The sequence below is a fragment of the Chenopodium quinoa genome, unplaced genomic scaffold (genome assembly GCF_001683475.1).
Source record: "Chenopodium quinoa cultivar QQ74 unplaced genomic scaffold, ASM168347v1, whole genome shotgun sequence".
Classification (NCBI taxonomy): domain Eukaryota; kingdom Viridiplantae; phylum Streptophyta; class Magnoliopsida; order Caryophyllales; family Amaranthaceae; genus Chenopodium; species Chenopodium quinoa.
This window is the reverse complement of record NW_018742815.1, coordinates 1790722-1813530: the sequence shown is the minus strand read 5'-3', so window position 1 is coordinate 1813530 and position 22809 is coordinate 1790722. Positions and strand designations below refer to the sequence as shown.

The 22809-nt window shown below is 34.5% G+C and overlaps 3 protein-coding genes across 3 annotated transcripts; 1 reads left to right on the top strand and 2 right to left on the bottom strand.

The window, feature by feature from the left end:
- Positions 1-3210: 3210 nt before the first annotated feature.
- On the bottom strand, positions 3211-8997 carry LOC110725679 (glycerophosphodiester phosphodiesterase GDPD4-like). The gene is made up of 9 exons (XM_021905153.1): positions 8661-8997; positions 7831-7917; positions 7535-7632; positions 6745-6805; positions 5671-5751; positions 5382-5474; positions 4556-4645; positions 3936-4063; positions 3211-3836 (listed from the first exon to the last, which is right to left on the bottom strand). The coding sequence occupies exons 1-9, from the start codon at positions 8838-8840 to the stop codon at positions 3671-3673; spliced, it is 984 nt and encodes a 327-aa protein (XP_021760845.1). The 5' UTR covers positions 8841-8997; the 3' UTR covers positions 3211-3670.
- A 1257-nt stretch (positions 8998-10254) lies between these two features.
- Positions 10255-14803, top strand: LOC110725462 (centrosomal protein of 128 kDa-like). The gene is made up of 12 exons (XM_021904937.1): positions 10255-10519; positions 10609-10695; positions 10896-11029; positions 11753-11811; positions 11892-11946; positions 12029-12058; positions 12441-12480; positions 13051-13085; positions 13165-13269; positions 13440-13487; positions 13574-13693; positions 13871-14803. The coding sequence occupies exons 1-12, from the start codon at positions 10471-10473 to the stop codon at positions 13931-13933; spliced, it is 825 nt and encodes a 274-aa protein (XP_021760629.1). The 5' UTR covers positions 10255-10470; the 3' UTR covers positions 13934-14803.
- A 704-nt stretch (positions 14804-15507) lies between these two features.
- On the bottom strand, positions 15508-21999 carry LOC110725678 (eukaryotic translation initiation factor 2D-like). The gene is made up of 9 exons (XM_021905151.1): positions 21755-21999; positions 20813-20924; positions 19864-20054; positions 19660-19754; positions 19185-19586; positions 18779-18887; positions 16550-17195; positions 16242-16368; positions 15508-15722 (listed from the first exon to the last, which is right to left on the bottom strand). Exons 1-8 carry the CDS (start codon positions 21887-21889, stop codon positions 16247-16249), a joined length of 1812 nt encoding a protein of 603 aa, XP_021760843.1. The 5' UTR covers positions 21890-21999; the 3' UTR covers positions 15508-15722; positions 16242-16246.
- Between the last annotated feature and the right edge of the window lie 810 nt (positions 22000-22809).

The following is a 22809-nucleotide window of genomic DNA, read 5'->3' as shown; positions in this document are numbered from 1 at the left end:
TCTTTATTTATCTTATAATAATTTTCATCTATCATTATCTTTGTCTTATAATAATTTTTTTTAAAAAAAAAAATCTCTTAAAAAGAAAAGTGCACAAATTTTACCAACGTAATCTAGCTTGTGACACTATATCACAAATACTAAATAATACCTCCGAAAAAATTATATTTAAATGATAAAGTATCATTATAAGATAAATTTTGATAGTGTTTATAATAAGAAATTAAAATTGTTCATTAATCATAATTAAATTAAATTTTTTTATACCTTCTGTTATAAATTGACACATATACGACACCAACAAAATTTCATATTTATACAAAATTCGCATCTAGAGAATTTTGTATTGGTAATTTTGTGTCAGTTTTAGGTCATCAATGGTAGGGTACTTTTTAGCTTAATTTCATATGTTTATGTTTTGTTTGAAGAATTTCGTTTTTACATGCAGATTAGAGAATTAAATTCGAGCAAAAATGATTAAAAATTCAAAGTACGAGTTTTTCACCTATTTGATGTACTAAATTTCCGGAAACAAAATAGCTTAATAAGTTTGGATATGGTAATATTGGACGAAGAGGTATTTTTAAAAACAAATATTGTGATTTGGATTGCATAATCAACTTATTAAATTAATTTAATTTCTTATTTTTAATTTCAGGGTGATTACACAAGTTCATGCCTCAATTTAAAGCCAATTGTGTTCAACATTTTCGTCCAAACTTGATTGAAGACTATGAAATGTTTACTCTATTAGAAACTTTTCAGTCGTTCCAAATAATAAGCAATATCGAGTTGTCATATCGACAACAAAATAATGATTCAATAATTAATGATGAAAAAATTCCAATGCATAGATTTGATTTTATACATTTACAATTTTTAGATCTATTTCACAACAATTATATCGATATTTTTTATTAGGTTTTAATAATATTCTTACATATATTTATGTGTATCTAATAATTTTTTTTTACATTTTGCTTATGTGTAATTTTTTTTAATGTTCTTATTGAAATATTTATTAGGAAAAACAAGTTTATGTAAAGCTTTGGAATAATATTTTGTTGAGCATACGAAACAGAAAAATCAACTTAAGTTTGTTTTTTTTAAAAAAAAATTATTCTTATTCATTAGTCAAGTATGCAAAACTTGAATTTGTTAAATTGAAATAAACTATGAAAATATTATCTCATTCGTCGGGTGGTTAAATAAAATCATTTAGATCGATCAAAAGATTTTTTTAATCTATTAAAAAAAATTAATTTTTTTAATTATTTTTTAAAAATATTCTACTTCTAATATAAAAGATAATAAGAATTACAAAATAATATACAAAATGAAATACAAAAAAACTGTGCATCGCACGGGCTTACATCTAGTATTGTTTATTATTGGAAGAAAAAGAACCTCATGCTTAGAGTAGATCGCTTCAAGTCGGTCGATTTACTAATGAGCATTTTTATCTTAATTTATATGGGTAGAGTATATTTTGTTTTTGCCTTTCATTTGAGACTACTTCCAATTCTTCATATACTCACTTTCTTCTTCCTAGTTTACACGATTTATGACCAAATCTCTTTGAAATATTATCTTCTTCCCCTTTTTTTTAGGGTAAAATTTACAGTAACATGCAATATAATGTGACTCAATAGTTAAGTCTTTAGTGATATACATTGATATCTCAGGTTCAAATCATACATGAACTAAACATTTAGTAAAAAAAATTACAATGTGAACTTGTGCAATAAAAGTCCAGGGAAAAAAATAATAACAAATACTAAATATACATACGATAGATATGATTCTTCATGATGCTCTATTACCCCTCTTTTCATACATTTTCCCCCAAATTTGCTATTTATTGCAAAATCTCCAAACTTAATAATAAAAAACACTAAATCCTTCCTGCCCCTAATTTGACTACTTCATTATATGCTTGAAAGTTGAAACCTTGCCTGATTCAAAACCTAAACAACCACAATTATAATTTATTGTGGACTCATGGTGGATTAAAATATAGCCCAATACTTGTACACTTCCTTTTATGACCATATCAGTTAAAATATCTAAATTGATAAATTACCATTTCTTTAACTTCAAACATCCTTTAAAAAAATCCCGTTAAAAAAAAAACTAATTAACTTTTAACGAGTTTTTTTTTTTTTTTTTTAACTTTTTTTTAACTTTTAACATCCTTTAACTTTTAACGAGCTGAATGTAACAAGTATAATTACATACAATTTTGCCACATGTTAATTAGAATGCACAATCAATCAATCTCATAAATAGGGTTGACTACATGAACCAAATATGATTATTCCATGTGATGTGGCCGTCCACAAAAATCTTCCTCCTCCATCCCTTACGATCCAATACCTCATCCTCATGTAAGTTCATATTCTTCTTATCCTTCTTAACTCCTTTCAATCAAGTCATTTTTGGTCTCCCTCTCCCTCATTTAACCCCTCTATGGTCCCACCTTCCACTCTTCTTACTGGTACACTCTCGATTGTCGTCTTAGATGCCCAAACCAACGCTGACGATTTTCCCTTAGTTTGTCTCCAATGCCTGCCACACCTACTTTCTTGTGAAAAACATCATTTCTAATTCTATCTCTTAAAGTGTTCCCACACATCCATGAAAAAAAAAATTCCAAATGCTTGTACCTTATAGTCACGTTCAAATAGTTGCCTCAATTAAGTTCTTTCCCAGAAAGTTCACTAGAAAAAAAAACAAGCCATAAGAAGATAATTGGAATTTGCTCCATATTAGGCATACTAACACATTAAACTCCAATACATGTCGCAATTGCTTGTAGTGATGTCATGACTCATGACATATATTTAACAAAATTATTTAGGAGATTTTGTAATCAAATTCCACTTGCTATTACCATGTTTCATGTCTAGATGACGTTTCATAACAACTTTGCAAATTACAACATCAATACACTAAGATTTTATATGCTTTTATGCATCATCATTTTTAACTTTCTATACTTTAGACTTTGACCATCGTCATTTTTTCACCTATAAACAAATTAGCTGATTTGACTTTGAATTGAACATGAATAACCTTAAACTTAGCCCTCCACAACAGAAATATCTAAACAAATTTTCATCCAAAAACATTTTCTTTAAGTTTAATAAGAACAAAGATGTTCGGGGTAAGTTTGTAATTACATCTTATAAGCTACATGTAATATTTTTTGGGAAAAAAAAAGTTACTTTGTTTATATTATAAATATGTATAACGTTGATCGTATTATAACTGTTCGTACAGAATAATGCCAGTCTCAATCAAGGAAACATTAGTAACCTATATAGGGAGCAAACGAGAACCTACTGCATCTATTGTAATTAAGTAGAGCCTTCCTTACTGACATGAACTAGACAACCACCAAAAAACAAGCCATCTGAATCCTTGCTGTTAGTATACATCTGTACTCCCTGTGCAATCTCTAATCTGTTTGTAATTAATAAGTGCCGACATTCTGGCACTCTAGGATTTGATCAGAATATAAGCCGGTGATGAATAACAAAACTAGAGTTGATGCTAGTAGAATCTTTTATCAATTGAAGTGTTGAGCCAACCTGATTACTCAAGTAATATGTGGTGTTGTGGTCTTTATCTGCTCAGGCGGAATCAACAGGAAGACACAACAGCATCATCAGAGCAAAGAAAAGCCTTCCTCTAGACACAGAGTTCTAGTGTCTAGCATGAGTTGCTGAAGAAGAGCTGGATTACTGGTGACAACAGCATCAACACTACTAATTAGCATATCCTGCATCGAAACCATGTCATCCACCGTCCAAGCATAGATTTTTTTGTTTCTCCTGCCAAACCGATACAGTATTAGTCAAGCAACAAGGGCACAATTGTATGTACAAGGCGGTTGTGTAAAGTTGACCGACAAAACTTGTCAACATGCTTACCAGTGAAGGATTTGGACAAGCTTTTCATCAATTAGTGGATGATAAACCCCAACAATTCCCGCCCTTTTCATCCTCAGCAAATTGGATCGAAACCCAGTTTTTGGATCTTTCATAACGATATAACCAACCTACAGAAAACCACAAGATGACATCAAAAATTCAAAATATGACCTATGACATAGATAAGAAAAGGACCTTAAAAGGCTAACAGAAGGAATTGCTCAAACAACAATAATGGATGTTAAATGACTAAAGCTGCTTAGAAGAGTCAGAAAATTTGTGAAATTCTGAAGAGCAATATTTTAAGGAAATGTTCAGCAAGAACGATTATTCCATAGTGATTACTCTACCCAAACTCTAAACAGGACCATGACTTGCAGGAATAGCTTCTCAGAACAAATAGCCAGCACGCACCACGAGCAAAATAAATATGCTTACCTACCAAATTACCGACCAGTGTGCCATTAAATTACTTGCCACTAGATTATATAAGCATAGAAAAAGCATATTGATCTTTTCTTTAACAAATTCATGAAAAACAGATATGAAAACACAAGCATATATAATTAGAACAGGTCCTATAGAGAAAATGATTTTACAAGAACAAAATAGATGTTTACCGTAGTGTTTGGGGAGAGTCTTATAATTTCCCTCACTAAAGTGTCACTTTTTGCCCATATAATGCAATTAGTACAATGTGTTCTCTTTACCTGTAAGTATACAGTAGATACTTCAAGGTTAATCTAGAGAACAGGAGCTACAACTGAGAACTGTAAAAAGAATACTCTTGCAAATTAAAGATACTAGGTGATAATCAACTAGAGAACAACCACAATAAAAACCTCCCAGTGTTCAACTTAATTGTGCTTATTTCAGTTCTCGTATTTAAGTGACTTGATAGTGTAACTCTTCCTCTCCCAACAGCAACAAAAAGCTCAGAAATACATTGAGATATATCAGAAGTCTAAATAAAGTGGGGACGGAATGAATCAGACCAGACAAGATCAAAACTTCTTAATCCATATACTTACTAAGTTATTATTATATATCATTCAGTGCATATGAATAAAAAATCAGGAAGATTAGATATATGGTTAATATGCATTGAGGCGGGTCTAAAAATACAGTCAATGCTTACACAGACCAAGACATTAGACCTAATCTGATCAAATCAGATTAGACCAAACATTAATAAAATCAAACTAAAACACATTTTCTTTCAAGTGAAGAGAACTAGTTTTGTATTTTTTTTAACATGTCAAACTCATCAGTGACCCTTAAGAGTTCATGAACAAAAATAGAATATGATTTTGGGGGATAAATTCACATTTTCCAGAAATTCATACTGCAATAAGCCAATAACATAGATGTTCAGTTGAAAGAAAGAAAGAAAGGATTACACTCAAGATAGGACAAAGCATACTTCAATAGAAACATCAAACTTACAACAGCTAAAATTTTCTCGACAAGACCTTTTTCATATAATGGAGGCCCAACTTTTGCATCAAGGATGACTTGCCGTACTGAACCTGACACCAACTGATAAGAACAGCAACCAGGAGTCAGCCAAAAATAATTGCATTATAATCTGGAAATAATTTCTCACAAACAGTATTAACAAATAATGTGATGTGTACAAGAGTAACAAAAGTTCATAAACAAAGATATAAGCTACAAAAAATCCAATAATTGCTAAATAGCATGAAAGCAGTACAAGTAACGAGATTTGATATACCCTTAAAGCATCTTCAAGCGTAGGAACTTTCTGATCATCAAGAACTTTTGGAAATTGAAGTGCTGCATCCAGTTCATTTATCTACATGCAAAAGTTAAAGATATTATTACATTACCAACAAGTCAAATTCTATTTTAAAATTGCAAAAAGGTGAATAAGCATATTCAACAGCAAATACCAAAATCTACATATTTTAGAATATAAGCAAGAAGGCTTAATTATTGAATCTTGATCTCACAATTGATACAAAAAAAATAGATATAATAACCCTGCACCATTTCAAACTAAGTTTCCTCAAGGCTTAGTGCCAAAGAGATCAATAAGACCTCAAGGCTTAGTGCCAAAGAGATCAATAAGAAGTCAATCACAAAATGACAAACCAAAGAAATATAAATTTGCTGACAATAACTACAACATTAACCAAGCTCCCTTCACTCATAACTGTTTTTTTTTTTTTTTTTTTTTTTTTCATACAAGTACTCAGCAACCTGGCAAGAAAAATATAATTGAAATATTATAATTTTATACATCCTATCTATGTAACCCAAAGTCCCAAACTCTTCATTTCACCTCAACATTCTTAAGTACCGGTGTTTGATCTTTGACACTCCGACAGAGAACCGTGATATTTTCATATAGGAATTTGGATCAGAAATAATGAAAGCTTCCATAAAATAGTTGAGTCTAATTCTTGGATATACACCCATGTTGAAACAAGTACCCAGATCAGAGTAATAAACAAGAAAAATAATCATGCTTCCATGTGAGTTTAATCCATACAGAAAACGGGGAAACAACCAGGATTTGTACAGCAATTTGGTTTACTGGGATAGAAGGTACGCAACAAAAGAGTATCCCTTGTCTTCCTTAAATTGAAGACTGACGTCCAGGAAGTAATATTAGTAGTATACCATATAATTATATAAGCAACAAATATAGTTCTCCAATCAGGATGATGACTTGCAACTCACAAGGAATTTGTGTGTGCGCATGTATGAGTGTAGGAAAGCAAACCAAGTGGCTTAGAATTCTTACGGTGACAATTAGAACTAACAAGTAAACAAAGATACTCACTTCTTTCATACTCAAGTAGCCCACTCTAGAAGTATGATTTCCAGATATCCGCTGCAACTCCCTGTCTATGTCAAATTTGAATCAATCTCCAAAAACTTCAAAACCATAACTTTATCACTTGAATTATTGACAATTTCCAAAATAGTGTCATTCTAGAGAATTTCTTACAAAATGAATGCTAATCTTACTCCCCTTTACTTGGTCTCCCTCCACTTCTACAATGCCCCTTCTTGAAGAACTCAACAAATTTGTGTGCTACAAGTGAGAAGTGACATGTTTGTGAGAAGTGACATCTTTTACTCAAAAATGCTGACATCAGCAAAAAAATTCTCTGAGATGAGCCGGGCACTCACATCAAAAATCCCTAGATGGGCTGACCTTAATTGTTGGATAATTCTTAATTTCTTATCCCTTATATCCTTCCCAATTCCAACAATGAAACTCTACAAGTGGAGAATGCTGAACCTAGTCACACAACCATATAAATTTGATAAAGTCATAGTTGCACATAAAGAAAATCTAGATTACTCCCACTGCCCTTTTTTATAGATTAAGGCAATTGCTATCAATGAAGTGTTATTGCACTGTGTTTTGTAGCGTTCCATAACTCCAAATTTCTTCTCTCTTACCCTGATACCTTCCACATCTCTCAGTTGCATGCCTAACTGGAAAAATGTGTTGGAATTCTGATGATAGTTTAAAGGCACTCCATCAAACAATAGTAATGCCAAAAATGAAAGCAAAGAAACATCATGGAGAGTTAAACAAATAAGTTGATAGCTTAATATACCTGTCATGCAGTGCAAAAAGAACTCCATCAGCTGAACAAGAAACATCAATTTCAATGCAGTCTACTCGAGAACGAAGCGCACTGCGGTAGGCAGCCATCTGTAATCACCATCGAATAGAATTGCATTTAATCTTAAAGATCTTTTACATGAGGATTCCTAGAGGTCTTTTGTTACGGAGAGAGTGTTTTTTTTTTTTGGGGGGGGGATGTGAGGGGATATTTTAGGCAACAAGAGCCTCACAAGTCCAAAAGTCCACCATAGTGATTTGTAAAAGGCAATTAATAAGCAATCATACCGTATTAGGGAAAGCATTGGTCGAGTCACCACCATGAGCACAAACAAGAGGTGGGTGTTTCATCCAACCACAATTCTTCATTTGTATCTACAAAAACTCAATATAAAGGATCTAGTCATACACCAACATTGAGAGTAACAACTAACAAGGCACCAAGGCTCACCTAATATGAAATGAAAACCTAATATGAAATGCCAGGCATCAAACTTCCACACTAAATAAAGATAATATTTCGTATAAGATGGTAAACCGTTATGAAACTTGAAATTAGTATGCATTAAAACTGAGGTAAAGTAAGTGAAAAGCATGAAATGGGAAAATCTAAAACATGACAATGGGTTTATATGAGCAAGAGGAGTTCTTAATCTCCTACCCTTTTAATGTACCACTGGAAATTGCTTAATGTTAATTGCATATGAACTCTATCACTCTAGGAAAGTGAAATGCTCAGAGGAAACTTAAGACCAAGCAAATGTTTACAACAATTTCCATTATACAGTATACACCCGAGTGCATCGTACACCAGGGATTTTTTTTCAATGAACATAACAAAAGTGTATGGGATTTCCGTTCACATGGTACACCCGAGTGTGTAATAGACACCTCAATTGAGCAGCAAAATTTAAAACTTTTTCCAACCTAGCTTTGAACCAAGTATAACCATACATAAATCACAGTCAATAAAGCAACTTTCAATAGGATAACATTGAAGATGATTCAAAATAAAAACAATTGATCATTTATAAATTGGGTTTGATTCATTTAACAAGATTCATTCAGCATCAAAAAGCTAATTCAAAAGAGCAGCAAGTGAAGGTGAAAATGGGTACCTGATAAAAGCGTCTAAGACGAAAGTGGAAGAAGATAGGAGGAGCAAGAGCAATAACAACAAGCAGCATTATAAGATTCCGGTGGTTTCCGGCGAGTCTCCGCCATGTACGACTCCAATTGAAGTTTGAATCTTCTTTCCGCCACCCGGTTTGTAACAGCCGCTGTTGTCTCCGCCTCATCGCCGCCGTGTAGTCAGGATTCCGGATTTGCCGGACTTATAAAGCGGTGATTGCTTTGTGTGAGGTCCACTGTAATTATGTTTTAGCTTTAGAGGAGATGGTTTAATGGTGGGAAGATGGTTCAATTAAAGCTGATTGTGACTCATGTTATGCTTACTTTCACCTGACGTTCTAAGTAATTATGGATTAGCTTCATAGGGTTGTTCACCGTTTTAAGTCGGAACTAAATTGAACAGAAATGAATTAAATATTGACTACTTAATTTTTTTTAATCCGTAGTATTTTAAAATATCATACGTAAAATAATTATGGAGTGTGTCACCTAAAAATAAAGTTATATAGATTTGAATTAGTCTCATTGCTTGGAATCATAATCAATGAGAATATTTTAAATTGAAATTGGTGTTGGAATCATAATCCAACAAGTCTAAAATTGGAAGTGCTAATTGAGCAGGGCAACTTGCGAGCAACTCGAACTCGACTCGGTCAACGCTCAATCAAAACTCTACTCGAGTTTGCTCGTGCTCGCTCATATCAGATCGAAACTCGATAAGTGTACAAGAAATTCAGTATTTTTCTATTTTTTCATTTTTAAAAACAAAAATTTATCTTGACACTTAATAAATTTAAAATAATAAGCTTAAGTAGAAAAAAAATTATATAAAGAGAAAAAAAAAAATATCATTAACAAATATTTGAAATTTTAGAGATGTAAAACTTTAAACGAGCAACTTGTGATCGACTTGAAAATCAACGGGCACGAGTCGAGCAATCTTCTGCTCGTGATCGACTCGCTCGATAGCACCCTTATCTAATATATATACCAAAGAGGCTTGGACTACTAATTCAATAAGATTATTACAAGGAAAAAAAACTAAATGTTCAAAGAATTGTTCAAAAGATTAGCAAAACTCTGCAAAAGTATCATGATCGCATTAATGTATTGTAGTCCATATAATCTTCATAGCGTATGTTAGATAACAAAGGAAAATATCAATTATTTATTATAAATTTGCAATTTTGTCTTTATAAACAAAACTTTCTTTAAAGGACTTTGAACTGGAGTGAGATACGAAAATTTATTTTTCGTTTGAATGCATTGGGATACTATAGAAGAGTGGAGGTAGGTTTAACAATATCTTGGGCAATCATTTTTGTACAAACCAATTTTGACAGGGTAATAGACACTTGGCCATAGAAGTGTCAATTTGATAACTAAATTGAATTAGATCTAATATAAATTTAAGTCATGCTAAATCAATGTGTTCATACAAATTAAAATCTTAATCACATTACTTTTCGAGTGTCATGAGACTCATGTCGTGATTATTTTTTGACTTTTTGACTTGGCAAAATGTCGGTATATTAAGCGCGCGTTACCAAAGATTTTTTTTTTTTAAAAAAAAAATCAAAATTCAAATAGCAAGAGTTGCAGCAGGTGCAGACTGCAGAGGCAAGAGCATTTGAGTTTTGAGGTGCAAGATTTTGAATATAAAACCTGAAACACTCTTCAATTTCCATCAACATCAAAATCAAAATCAAACCACATTCAAAATCAAACAATTCTCTCTCTAATTCTCTATCACTCTCGTCTTCTTCACTTTCTCTCTCTAAAACCAGCACAACAACAATGGAGGAATACTTGCAGTACATGAAAACTCTTCGCACTCAGATGAACGGTTTTCTCTCTCCTCTTCTCTCTTTCTCTCGAGCATTTTCTGTGATTCCGACGATGAACAGAAAACCTAACTTTCGTTGTTGCGAACAGATGTTGAAGATCAAGCAGCGAAGATTTCTGTTGAGGAACAAATGCAAATTACTACTATTCACAATCTCGAGAAAGATCTCAAATCAGGTACTCAGCTTTTTTTGCTTCCTGTTTCTTCAATTTTTGCGTGACTTTCGTCTTCTTCTTCGAATTAGATTGATTTGTTTTCATGAACTTAATTGGAAATTACGCGCGCTTTCTGAAGGAATTTCAAATTATTTGATGCCAAGTTGTAATTTGTAATAATTGCTTTTATATTGAGAATGATGATGTTGAGAATGTTTCAGCGAAATCGGAAACGAAGCGAGTTGTGGAGGAGACTGATCAATTGGTTAAGAGTAAAGCTGAAATATGCTCTAAAATTTTGGAGATGCAGAAAAGAATTACCTCTTTGGAATCTGACTCCTTCAACTTATCTCAGGTTTATGCATTTTTCATAATTTGTTTAGAATTTCAGTTTGCTTTGCTAGAATTGATCAATTACTGACATTTAGAAGAATTAGAATTCTACAATGTTAGCAACATGTCTAAATTAGCAAGATTAGTAAGGTATTTATGCTGATTAACTTGTCTCAGGTTTATGCACTTTTTTTAATTTGTTTAGAATTCAAGTTATTTGTGCTGGAATTGATTAATTATTGTCATTTAGAAGAATTAGAACTCTGCAATGTTAGCTACATGTGTAAATTAGGAAATTGGATAGATCACTTGTTTATATGATTAGTAAGGTTTATATGCTAATTATGATTGGTTAGTTGAGCTGTGTTCTTATCTAATTGTTGCACATTTTAATGCTAACAACAAAGACGATGTATAAATGTTAGGATCATATATATAGGCCAAGCTTTATAGTTACGTGTTTGAAAAATTGCATGATGTTTTAGTCCTTGCTATCTTGCAGCATTTCGTTCAGATTTTTCAGATCTATTTGTTGTAAATTTTGATGCAAACATTAAAGACGATGTGCAAAAGTTACACTTGTATAGATAAGCCGAATTTGTTGTTGTTTGTTTGAGGTTTGCAATATAGCTTCATCCTTGCTATTTTGCATCATTCCATCCAGACTCGATGGTGCTCCGTGCTCAGTAAAATAATTACGGAGTATTCTACTAAGCATTTTGGTTCTTATGCTTTTTATTGACAGACTTTGGAACTTACTCGACAAGAGAAAAGCAACTTTACAGCAAAAGTTCTTGAAAAGAGGTGATACAGTAGATTGTGCTCGTAAACAAAGCGCATTGATTGTGTAATTAGTTTCTGATTTGTCATTCTGTTGCTTCCAGGGCGTATTATGCCAAGGTTGCTGAGGATATGAACTCTAAATTGCAAGAACAGAAGGTTAAATATAGCTTTCTTCTCTTGTGATTTCTCACTATGCTGGGAGAAATTTGTTACCAATCTTTGGGTGGTGTTTTGACAGGACTGGCTGGATAATAAACGACGTAATGAGGTGAGAATTGGAATTGTGTTTTAGTGGATTAGGTGGTTGTTGTAGCCTTCAGTGTTCATTAGAAAACTTGCTTCCTTGTCTGCATGACTCACAATAGTCTTTCAAGGACTATTTATTATTGAAGAGCACAACCAAGTTTCTTTTTCTAGAGTATTATTAATAGGCAGCTTATTATGCTGCTTGTGTGTGCACATGATCAAAACTGTTTTCATTTGCACTATTTCTTTATGCTTCTGTCTATTACTTCTCTAGAAACCAAAATGATTCAACATAATTCGGTTGTTTTTTTCAAGTTCTACCGGATATATCACTGCAATTACATCACATCATTGACTCATCTCCTATGAGGATAAATTTAAACCGCTAAACTTTGTTTTTGCAGCCCTATGAAGACAGTAGCATGCAAATTGATATGCCTCAAGGTATAGACAGTAACTGGTTAGATTTGGTTTTAAGATTTGATGCAGATCCTGTCTCAATCCTGTAACATTTCAACAACCCCCTCATAACCACCCTGAAAGTCTGAAACACAAGAAATGGATAAATGGGGTAATTCTGGCAGCAGTGATGCATATATCTTGTCATGTGACAGCATGTCACTATCCATTACCTACACTGTATCTTGCCACTTGGAGTCTTTTCATGTAACCTCAGTATTGTCACATAGATTCAGTTTCCATTGATGCATTGAAGAGGAGTTATTATTTGCCAATGATTTGAACAGGGAAGACACTACTTTATATCAGAAAGGAAATGTGAGTTTGATAAAACAAAGAGAAACAAAGCATTTCACACTTTTTCAGTTAAAGTTCTACATGATAAATTACACATTAGAATAGTTGAATGCCAGTTTTTCTACCCAAACACCTTAGGATGTTTTTACAGCTGGTTGTTGAGAAGACCCGGAAACATTTAGTACATATTTCTGTTGATGGCTTACTCAAGATGTGTATGGTGAGTCTTATTCATATTATGTTGAATGAACCTTGCAGAAAAATCTAGCAAGGGTCCAGTTCCATGCAGCTCGGTATGAACATTTTCCAGCAAGTTCTTGTTCAGGAAAATAATTTTATTCCTAGCATCTTACTGGATTATAAGCTTCATAGGGAGATGAGGACAAGATGCTTTTTCGTGGAAAATTACACGCTGCACAATCTCAGCTTGATGAGGTTATCTCTGCAAAAACCAAACTGGTTTCAGACAACAGTGAGGTTGGCTTCACTATTACAGATTTGTGAATTTTCTTTAAAACAATTTTTTGTTTCAAGTTATAGAATTTGAAATGTGTGCTTGACTTACCAGTCATTTAGTTTCCTGACAAAACAGTGCCATCAGACTTGGTTGGTCTCACTGATGCTTTATATCTATTCTGATGTCTCAGTTGAAGCAAACCATCGAGCAGTTAAAGAGTGAAATAAATAATCTCAAGGTAATGTACCTACTTTCTCCCCTTCCCACCCTCTCCTCCCATGGGTTTGGTGTTAAGTTTGTTCCTTATGTCGATTTCAATTACAGCCAGAGTTAAGTGCCACAGAAGTGATTACGCTGGAAGAGGAACACAAGGCTCTCTTGTCTGAGAAGAATGGGGAAATGGAGTACATGCAGAGTTTACAGATCCAACTCGAGAAACTAAGGGTACATGTCAAAATGCCTTAAACTTCTCTGTAGTTGCATTTTTGCTAAAATATATGTAGTTTGCTTTTGATTTTTATGTACCGGAAAAAGGTGGCATGATCTTAAATGTTAAGGTACTATGTAGTACTACTAATGTAGTACTCCGTACTGAATTACTTATGTTTTGTAATTTTTAAGGGAATCACATGTTATCAAGTGTGCATGCGGAGGGGAATACAAGGTGGAAGTGGGCCTTTGTGATGTGGGGGAATAATGTACCATTGAGTCATTGTCTCATTGACATCAACTGTGAATGAATTTTGCTAGTCATCATCAGATACTATCGAGTTATGGATCCAGCCTCGTTAGTAAGCTTTCCAGTTAAACATTGCAGGAAACTTTCATGCTTTTGTTTAAATCATGAAATGTTGGAACTTAAATACTACACAGTCAGATTACATGATGTATGATTTCAGATAACCAGTTTGACAATGATGCCCTTATTAGTCGTCGTAGTAAACATTGTAATTTTTTTAAAACTTGATTTCAGAATCCCAGAGCTGTTTTTAGGAGATAGGTCTTGGGATCTTCAGTCTCTTGTTACATGATACAAATATTGTGTTAATATTTTTGATGTAAAAGATGAATTCAGAGACATACTATTTCTGTGCGTTTGCAATGGACTTGATTATTGTCCATCAGTAAAACTAATGCAGCATACCTCTTTTGTATTCTTAACTATGAAGGCGTGCCAATTTGGGCTGTTGGGACGTACCTTGGTTTGTTGTGGCAACAATGTAGTTGTAACTTGTAAGTATGAATAGGTGGATCTAGTAAGGGGCTTGGTTGACATGTATGTTACCGTTCTATAAAATGTTCAATTGCCAAAAAAAAAACGAATATAAAATATTAAAATAGAATAAAATGTAACCATTAAACGTTTTTAAAACAAAATTTGTCCTCCACCCTACCCCCCCCCGGGTCTCCTGCATACATGCCGGCTTCTTCCATCTCTGCTGAAGCAAAATCGCGCACCACTTTCATCTTAGCCTCTCATCAATTAGCTGGAAGTTTTCTTAGCAATTTAGAATGTAAATATGCAGAGAGATCCCGGTTCCATCCCTGTCATAGTGGCTCATTCACTTTGCCTAAACCTCCATTCCCTGCTTGTGCTGTAATTTTCAACTGCATTTCACTTGCAAATTTAGATTTGTTTTCCACATAAACGTCAAATAAGCTTACTTGCTAACTTTGCTTGGAAAAGCTTTCAGGAAAGTGAGCAGACTCCATAGTTCGTGGGTCAGTTTTTTGACACTGAATTCGGCATATTGATTATTGACTATTGAGAGCTTTTGTTTAACACTATAAGAGAATGTCATTTCTTTGAGAAAAAATTATTGTTGAATTTTCTTGGCTAAATAAATTTGCATTTAAAACCATTTGATCTATACTGCCCAATTCCTACTGAATTTTTACCCTTATAATTCTTGCACTCATTCTTGCATTACAGCACTCATTCTTGCACTCATTTTTACCTCTAATACAAGTAATTTTTTTTCCCTAACAATATGAGGAAACAAATTCGTCAACTACTAAAATTGAGTATTGATGAAATAAATTTTAAACGGTGCAAGTTTTTTTCTTCTTTTTTAACATAGGCAAAATTGCAAACACAATGTTCATTCAACTCGAAACAAGAGCATAGTACTTCCAGGCTTAATAGGCATGGCAGATGAACTGCAACTACTTCACTACTTCAGTTTAGAGCTAGGTGGAGTTTCTTAAAAGTGCCGGCTTACAATTTTTTTGCTAAAATTTTCTTCAAGATCACAAGATAAGAAACTTTCAGTGAAATATCTCATCAATATACACAAGATGCCAACAACCTCAACTTTGTCAAATCCCTAACAAAATTTTTTGAGTTATTATCCAATGATGATATACATTTTGAAATACACAGCTATCCCACGTAAAAGAAAACACACTGCTTCCTTCATACTCATATTATTGAAGAAAATAGGCTTCTTCTTCAGGCCATGGCCTCTCCAACCTGAAATGCAACACATCATCAAACTAATGTACAAACTCCTCAGAAAGGTCCAGAGAAACATATAACAGTGGTACGCTTAGTATATAACCATCTCTAACTACCTCCCCAAACTCCAGCAATGGAAATGCATGAATGCATGATGTTACAGAAACTGCAACCCGTGTATTTCGAACACTCTCTGAAGCAAAGGTAGAACGTTGGTTTTACAAATGCAATTGAAATTAATAATTCTAAAGTCTGTCTGAAAAATAAAATCAGATTTACATATAGATCCAGCCATATTAGATCCAGCCAAATATAAAGGGATAAATAGAACTTTTTGAGTAGTCAAATTTTCAAAACGGACTGGTTTATATGGAAAGTTTGGTGAACATTCCACAGAGGTCTTTAAAGTCAAAACATTGTTTGGCAAGTTCCTCTCCCTATCATGAACTATGCAATGCCAGATACACAGATTACAAAACAGTGATACAGGAGAATCTGTCATTATAAGCAATTCTGCAAAAATTAGGAACTGACCTCAATCACCTCCTGGTTTTATCAAGAACTTCAATGTATCTCTTCGGGACGCCATATTGATCCATTAAATGTTTTGCAAGATGATCAATAACACCACCCTGAACCAGAACTTCATGTCCTTTCTTACCTGGAATATTCATAAATCAGACACAAAGAGTATTAAGAGCTATATGAAAAGAGCCCAATTTTCTCCAAAAAAGAGCAATACACCACCACCCACACATCTTAACTCATACAAAATATCAAGAAAGTGTCCAGTAATGCAGTTTATTGACGGAAAAACACAATTATATGCAAAGACAAGGTACCAGGTAATTCAGCCACTGTGGTACTGCATGCAAACTTTTTCTGCAGCTCTGATGCCAATGATTCAGCATCCATCAGAAAAATTTCAAAACCAGATAGCTTAGTCATTTTCTTGTTCCCTTGTCGTCTCTCTGTCAAGATGTGTATTGGTTTAACAGCACCTTTCCTGATCACAGAGTCACCTCCTCTAGTCACTTTGTGATGGGCTTGCATTCGACTCAAAAATGTAGTCCCTAAATCCTTCTTATGAATTTCAGTTGGGTACGCTGTTCCTTTTTTAATAGCTCCCTTGAACAAAGCATCACACAGTGTAGCATCTAATATCACCATTGCTTTGTTTGTAGGCTTTACGAGATTCTCCTTCTCAACATATGCAAACGCAACATTAGCAGCCTCCGATGCAGTAAAAATTGCTCCAGTATCAGCTCCAACAGCGGTAAATATAGCATTGACATGAATGCTTGGCTTATAGACCTCCTCTATTTCCAATAATTTCTGTGATTGAGAGTCAGCAGCAGCCTGTTCACTGCTTTCCTCAACCTTATCAGGTTGCCTTTTTTCAGGTTTGAAGGATTTGTAATCTGCATGGTTCCGATTAACAGAAAAAAGAACCACTTCCTTTTTATGTTTATCCTCTTTTACTGTAATCTGTACACCATATGAAAATAAACAATCATCTCACAAGGCTGTAATAAAAATAAATTAAATAAATAAATAAAGCATACACAAGTATATCATGAGGAGCTACATGCCAAAGTAGATTCAAGAAAATGGATACAACAAGAGTCATCCAACAACATAAAAATCAACCAAGCGGGGAGAAAATCAGATGATAGGAGCTTGGTATGACTAATTTTGGTTCTTTCCTAAATTTCCCTGAACAGTTTGGCAAGGTAAAGGCATAAAGCTTCTGTTTGGATGTGTGAGCAGGGAAAGAAATTGCACAAACAATATTCTTACTCACCACTTTAAAGAGCTGAAAACTTGTCGAAAGATCATTTGGTGTCTAGGAAAATTTGATCCGGTCTCTGATCATTTATCAGCTGACTAATTGGGGAGAGAGAAAGTAAAGAGATCAATGAAAGTTCTTAACAGCAATGCCTAAAATGTTATTTGCAGTTACATAGTACATTTAACAAGTGAAAAGCCTTGAAAGTTGAAACAGACCTTGGAAAAAGTGACCTGACTCAAAAAGTGGAAAATCTAATTCTTGATTCTAGAACATGACTTTCAACCCGGAACACGAAAGGAAGGGGAAAAAACACAAAATTATAAAAATTATAAATAAAAAATAAAAAAAATAAAAAAATAAATAAAAATTGGCATGACATGAACCTAAATTACCAAGACAAAACTGACCTAACTAGTTACCAGCCTATTTGCCAGGTTCATCTTAAAAAGACTCTAGCAGAATTTAGTTCCCTACCAACCTACAGATCAAATCAACTTTTATCAGTGACTCAAAACTACTCCGTAATACAGTTGCCAAAAATGCCCCTTAATTTTGTTACTAATTCGGTAATACTTGCAGCTGATTATTAGTTACATGACTTTTGTAATGGTCACTCAAATGAGATCCTTTATGGAACATCTTAAAACCTTCTCATACAAGGTTCCTGTGACTAGTGATAGCAAGGATCTACAATGGCAGACAGATACAACTCACAAGGGAGCATATTTTCTCACATACTTGACAGTTTCACTCTATCCAATAGAATCATATAAATATTATAACAGAATTCTCTTGCTCCTGGTAAAGAGGAAATGGCGATAAGACGGATCACCTAATGAGTAGTGGAGTTGTGATAAAGAGTTCAAGACCAAGTCATTAGCGAATCTAGGTCTGGCTAACAAGGTGACCTAAGTGTGCTTTGGCAGTGCAATGGCTTCACCTTGCCAACTAAATATGGGGTCTAGGAGCCTTATATAAAGGATCATGAAAAAATTTAAAACAATCACTTTTATTTCACCTCTTCTAACATTCTTTTAGTTGTAATTACCAGGATATCTCAAAAATGTCCAACAGCTGTATATTTTAAGAGAATGGAAACTCAAAACAAAGCCATAGCACAGTTGTATATTTCAAGAGAACGGGAACTCAAAACAGAGCCATAGCAGAAGGCGATATTCAAATCCCTTGTACTTGAGTTAGCCAGACAGAGAGAGAGAGAGAGAGAGAGAGAGAGAGAGAGAGAGAGAGAGAGAGAGAGAGAGAGAGAGAGAGAGAGTACCACTCCAGCAGACGCTTTAGATTGCAACCATTTTGACAACTTCTTGAAAGACGACTTTTTGATATCAAGAGTAATGCCAGATGGTCTACATGGTAAAACATGATTTGCCCTGGGTCATAATTAAAGAGAATCTGTTATAAAATGATATAGTATAATATGAGACCTGTCCTTTCAGGGAAAAAAATGTCAATGGGAGAAAAGAAGAAAAGATCACTAGTTCACAATATGCCACAAGTCCAGTTATAGGACTATAATTAATAACCAGACAATCTTCCAAACAAAGAGAATGAGACTAACAAGACACCAAAAGATAAACTAAAGATCCCCCCACCCTGTATATTCCACATCAGGTCATTCAATTTTGGTAATTTGAATATAGATGTCACCATAACAATATTTGTCTTACCATAGAGTACTTCCTGGCATTGGAAGATCCTTATCCTTCACAGTCGTATGCAAAGCTTGCAGTAGACACCTGTCCAACAGCACATCTACATCTTCTGTCGACAGGGATTGCTGGTTCTCACTTTGCACTGCATCATTCTCCACTGTCGTCAAGCCACCTAACTCTTCAGCAACTTGTTCAGAAATATCATCATTATTATTATCCAAGTGAGAGGATGAAGCAGGATCATGTTCTGAGCAAACATTATTCACAACATCTGGATCCATTGCTTCTTCATTGTCACTCTTTTTATCAACAGAACCATCGCCTTCACATAGATGAGAAGCCATGAAAGAAGGATCAGGGAAGACTGCATCTTCAAAAAAACCAGCATTTGGCACAAAACGACCTTCAACTGATTCCCTGAAAATCAAGGTGTCCAGCAATTATAGATCAATAAGCTTGGATTGAAGAATTAAGCAACTATTACACTTACCATAGATAATCATGATAATAGTGTGTTATTCTTAAAGCCTTTCCACGTAGGCCAGCTTTCAGCGCTTCAGCACTACTCATAGTAGTTGCGCCAACCTGAAATTATAAGATAATTTATGTAAACTGAAATTCGTAGGGGATTGTAATTGGCGCCTTAAAATTGTCACAAAATAAAAGAAAAAAAATCTATTTTCCAAGTGCCTACCGCAATAGGAGCAGGATTGCCAGGAACCTTTACTGACCATGGCTCACCAGCAACAAATGATGGAAAGCCTTCTGGTGGTATACAAATACCAGGGAACATCAAATCCGCCCCTCCAATTATAAATCGAGAGACCTCTCCCCCCTTTAGCATGAAAGCAGGAACGAGGTCAGGGACCTTCCAGAGAGCATAAACTGTTACGATTGAGTGTGAAGATTAGGTTAGTAAATATGCTCATTTAAGATGTATACAAGAACATTATGATTCCTCCAGAGAAAAGGAAGTGAGGAGAAGAGTCGTTTTCCCAATTCAATATTTAGATGAAGATAAAAATTATGTGTAAACTGTACTGAACTACCAAAGCAAGAAAAAAACTTAATCCGTAGTACCCAACTAGAGTTCAGAAGAAACCAACCAAACTCATGGTTAATAGAAGAAGTGTAAATTTAATTATTCTATTCAGCACAGCGGCTTAACTTTACATTCTATCTCCATTCGTAGCTAGCACAACTGAATGTAACTTCAACGTATCAAAGTCAGGTGAAGGCTTGAAGCCAAGAAAGGTCATGGCCAAGAAAATGCAGAACAGAAACTACTCCCTGAATCTAATAACTAAAGGCCCACATTCCATCTAGGATCTTAAAGGCAACCCACCACTTCCATAATATAACAATACAATTATTTATAGTGGGAAAAAGGAAGAAACCAAGGAACAGAAAACACTAACATTAGGAATCTCACATAGTAAAGATGCCCCAATACCCAAACATTAGTAGAACTATTTGAAGTACTAACTTTGTCTTTATGTTTATACCTTTAAGTGTAATATACAAAGTAAATAGAAGCAAAAGTTGACAAAGAAAAAGGAAGCTGTACCAGTAAGCATATAATGAAACACAAATTACTAAATTAGAGGTATTGATGCCAAACAACAGAAGAATATATATTTCACCTGTTGGATATAACTCCGAACCTCTTCCATCAGCATCAAAAAACATAGGAAAGCCACCTTCTACACCATAGACAAGGACTCGATTTTGAAACTTTGCCAAAGTGATCTCCCCCTAAACATTTTACATAACCAATTAGTACAGCAGCAGATGCAGAAGTAAGAGACTTCCTCATTGACATCTCCTCTCAACAACTAAACACCAAAAACCAAAGACCAATCCACAAATCAAAACACACCCATATAACACTACAGTTTTGATTAAGAACCCAGAATTCAACATACACGTGATTCGTCCCACATTAGATAAAATAAGCTCGTTGTAAAACCGAACATTGTTGAAGCTAGTTGGCAAATTGACTGTCCTCCTTCACGGGCAACTCAAGCCCATTTTCATAGAAGCTTCAGAAACAGAAAGATTATGTTATCCAAACCTCTTGCACAATAGTCAGCCCTTCAAACATTATAGTATCAAACTTTTTATAAAATCTATCCACGATTCGCCTCCCGGTATGCTCATATGTAGAAGCACCCACGAACAAAAAGAAGTGAAAAGTTGAAACTTAACACCCGGGTGTACGAATACCGTCCAAACCTTTAAACCCAATACAACACCGGATACATATTTTTGTGCAACTACAAATGAACACATATTAATAACAAAGACCCCAGCTCAATAAGAATTCAGTACCAATTTTGCACATGATTTCATCCTAAAACCAGCCCTATGAATCAATTTATACACAAATTCAACCACAAAAACAATCACAAATCATCTATAACTTACACATAACATATAAATAAATTTCCAAAACATCAAATAATATTCATACAATTGAATATGCATTATTAACAATCCATCAATCAAAACTTGTTAACTCAACCAATTAAGAATGAATTCATAGCACAACAATTGGGTAAAATGGGAATATGGAGTTAAGCTACCTTAGGAGGAAGAAGGACATCAACATCAGCATCAGAAGCACGGGAGAATTTTTCTTTGACGCTTCTTCGCAACTTTTTCTTATCAGCGCCTGATAATCTTTGCAATGACTTCGCTTCAACGGCCTTCTTGAACATTTTTCACGCACTTCAACTCAGTTTTCCGGCGATGTCGGTAGTTTGGGTTCAAAGCTTTTCAATGGTGCCCGAGTTTTCTAGAAAATGGACCCAATTTATATGAGTTCGTGAGATGGTTGCTCACGGGGGCAGAATGGCAAATGAGATACTTAAGCCCTGTTTGGTAATTAGCTGGTAGCTGATTAAACTAGCTGGTTATAGTATCTGGATTGACTAGCTGGTTATAGTATCTGGATTGACTAGCTGGTTATGATTAGCTAATTGTATAAAAATGTTTGGTAAATAACTGTTAATTGTTAGCTGTTTTAGTGTATTCAAGAAACAAAAAGCTAATTGTATAATAAGCTAATTTTAAAAAGCTCTTATAATGAGCTTTTTTTTAAAGAGCTTTTTGAGCCCAAAAAGCTCTTTTAATAAGCTATATACTAAATGTTTTGGGTGTTTTTGTCCCTCGGGAGAGTTACAACACGAAGACTGATCCGGCGGGGAGCTGTACCTGCAAAACAAACGGAGACACCGGTTGGTTGGTGCTCCGCCTCCGACGAACAAGTTAGTAACTTGAAGGGAGAGAAAAAAGTGCGGAAATTTAGGTGGGTATCTGCTCGGATTCCAAGCTCAGATGTCTCTATCACAGGGACTGTATGTAATAAATGGTAAAACGTGCCCTCAAAAGGAAGGACATCTCCCTATTTATAGGGTCTTTGGGATTTGTGCCCCTGATTAGGTCACTGAACCCTAATCATTGGTGGGTTGCGCCGCTTTGCGGCTTTCTCGGGATTTGGGCCTGAAGGCCGCCTTTTTTCCCTTAATTTCTAGAGTGACACGTGTCACACAGAGATTGGTCCACTATGGGCCAACCTGAAGCTGACACGTGTCGTCCTCTGGTTGGACCACGTGGCGGGGTAAAAGTACCCTAAACA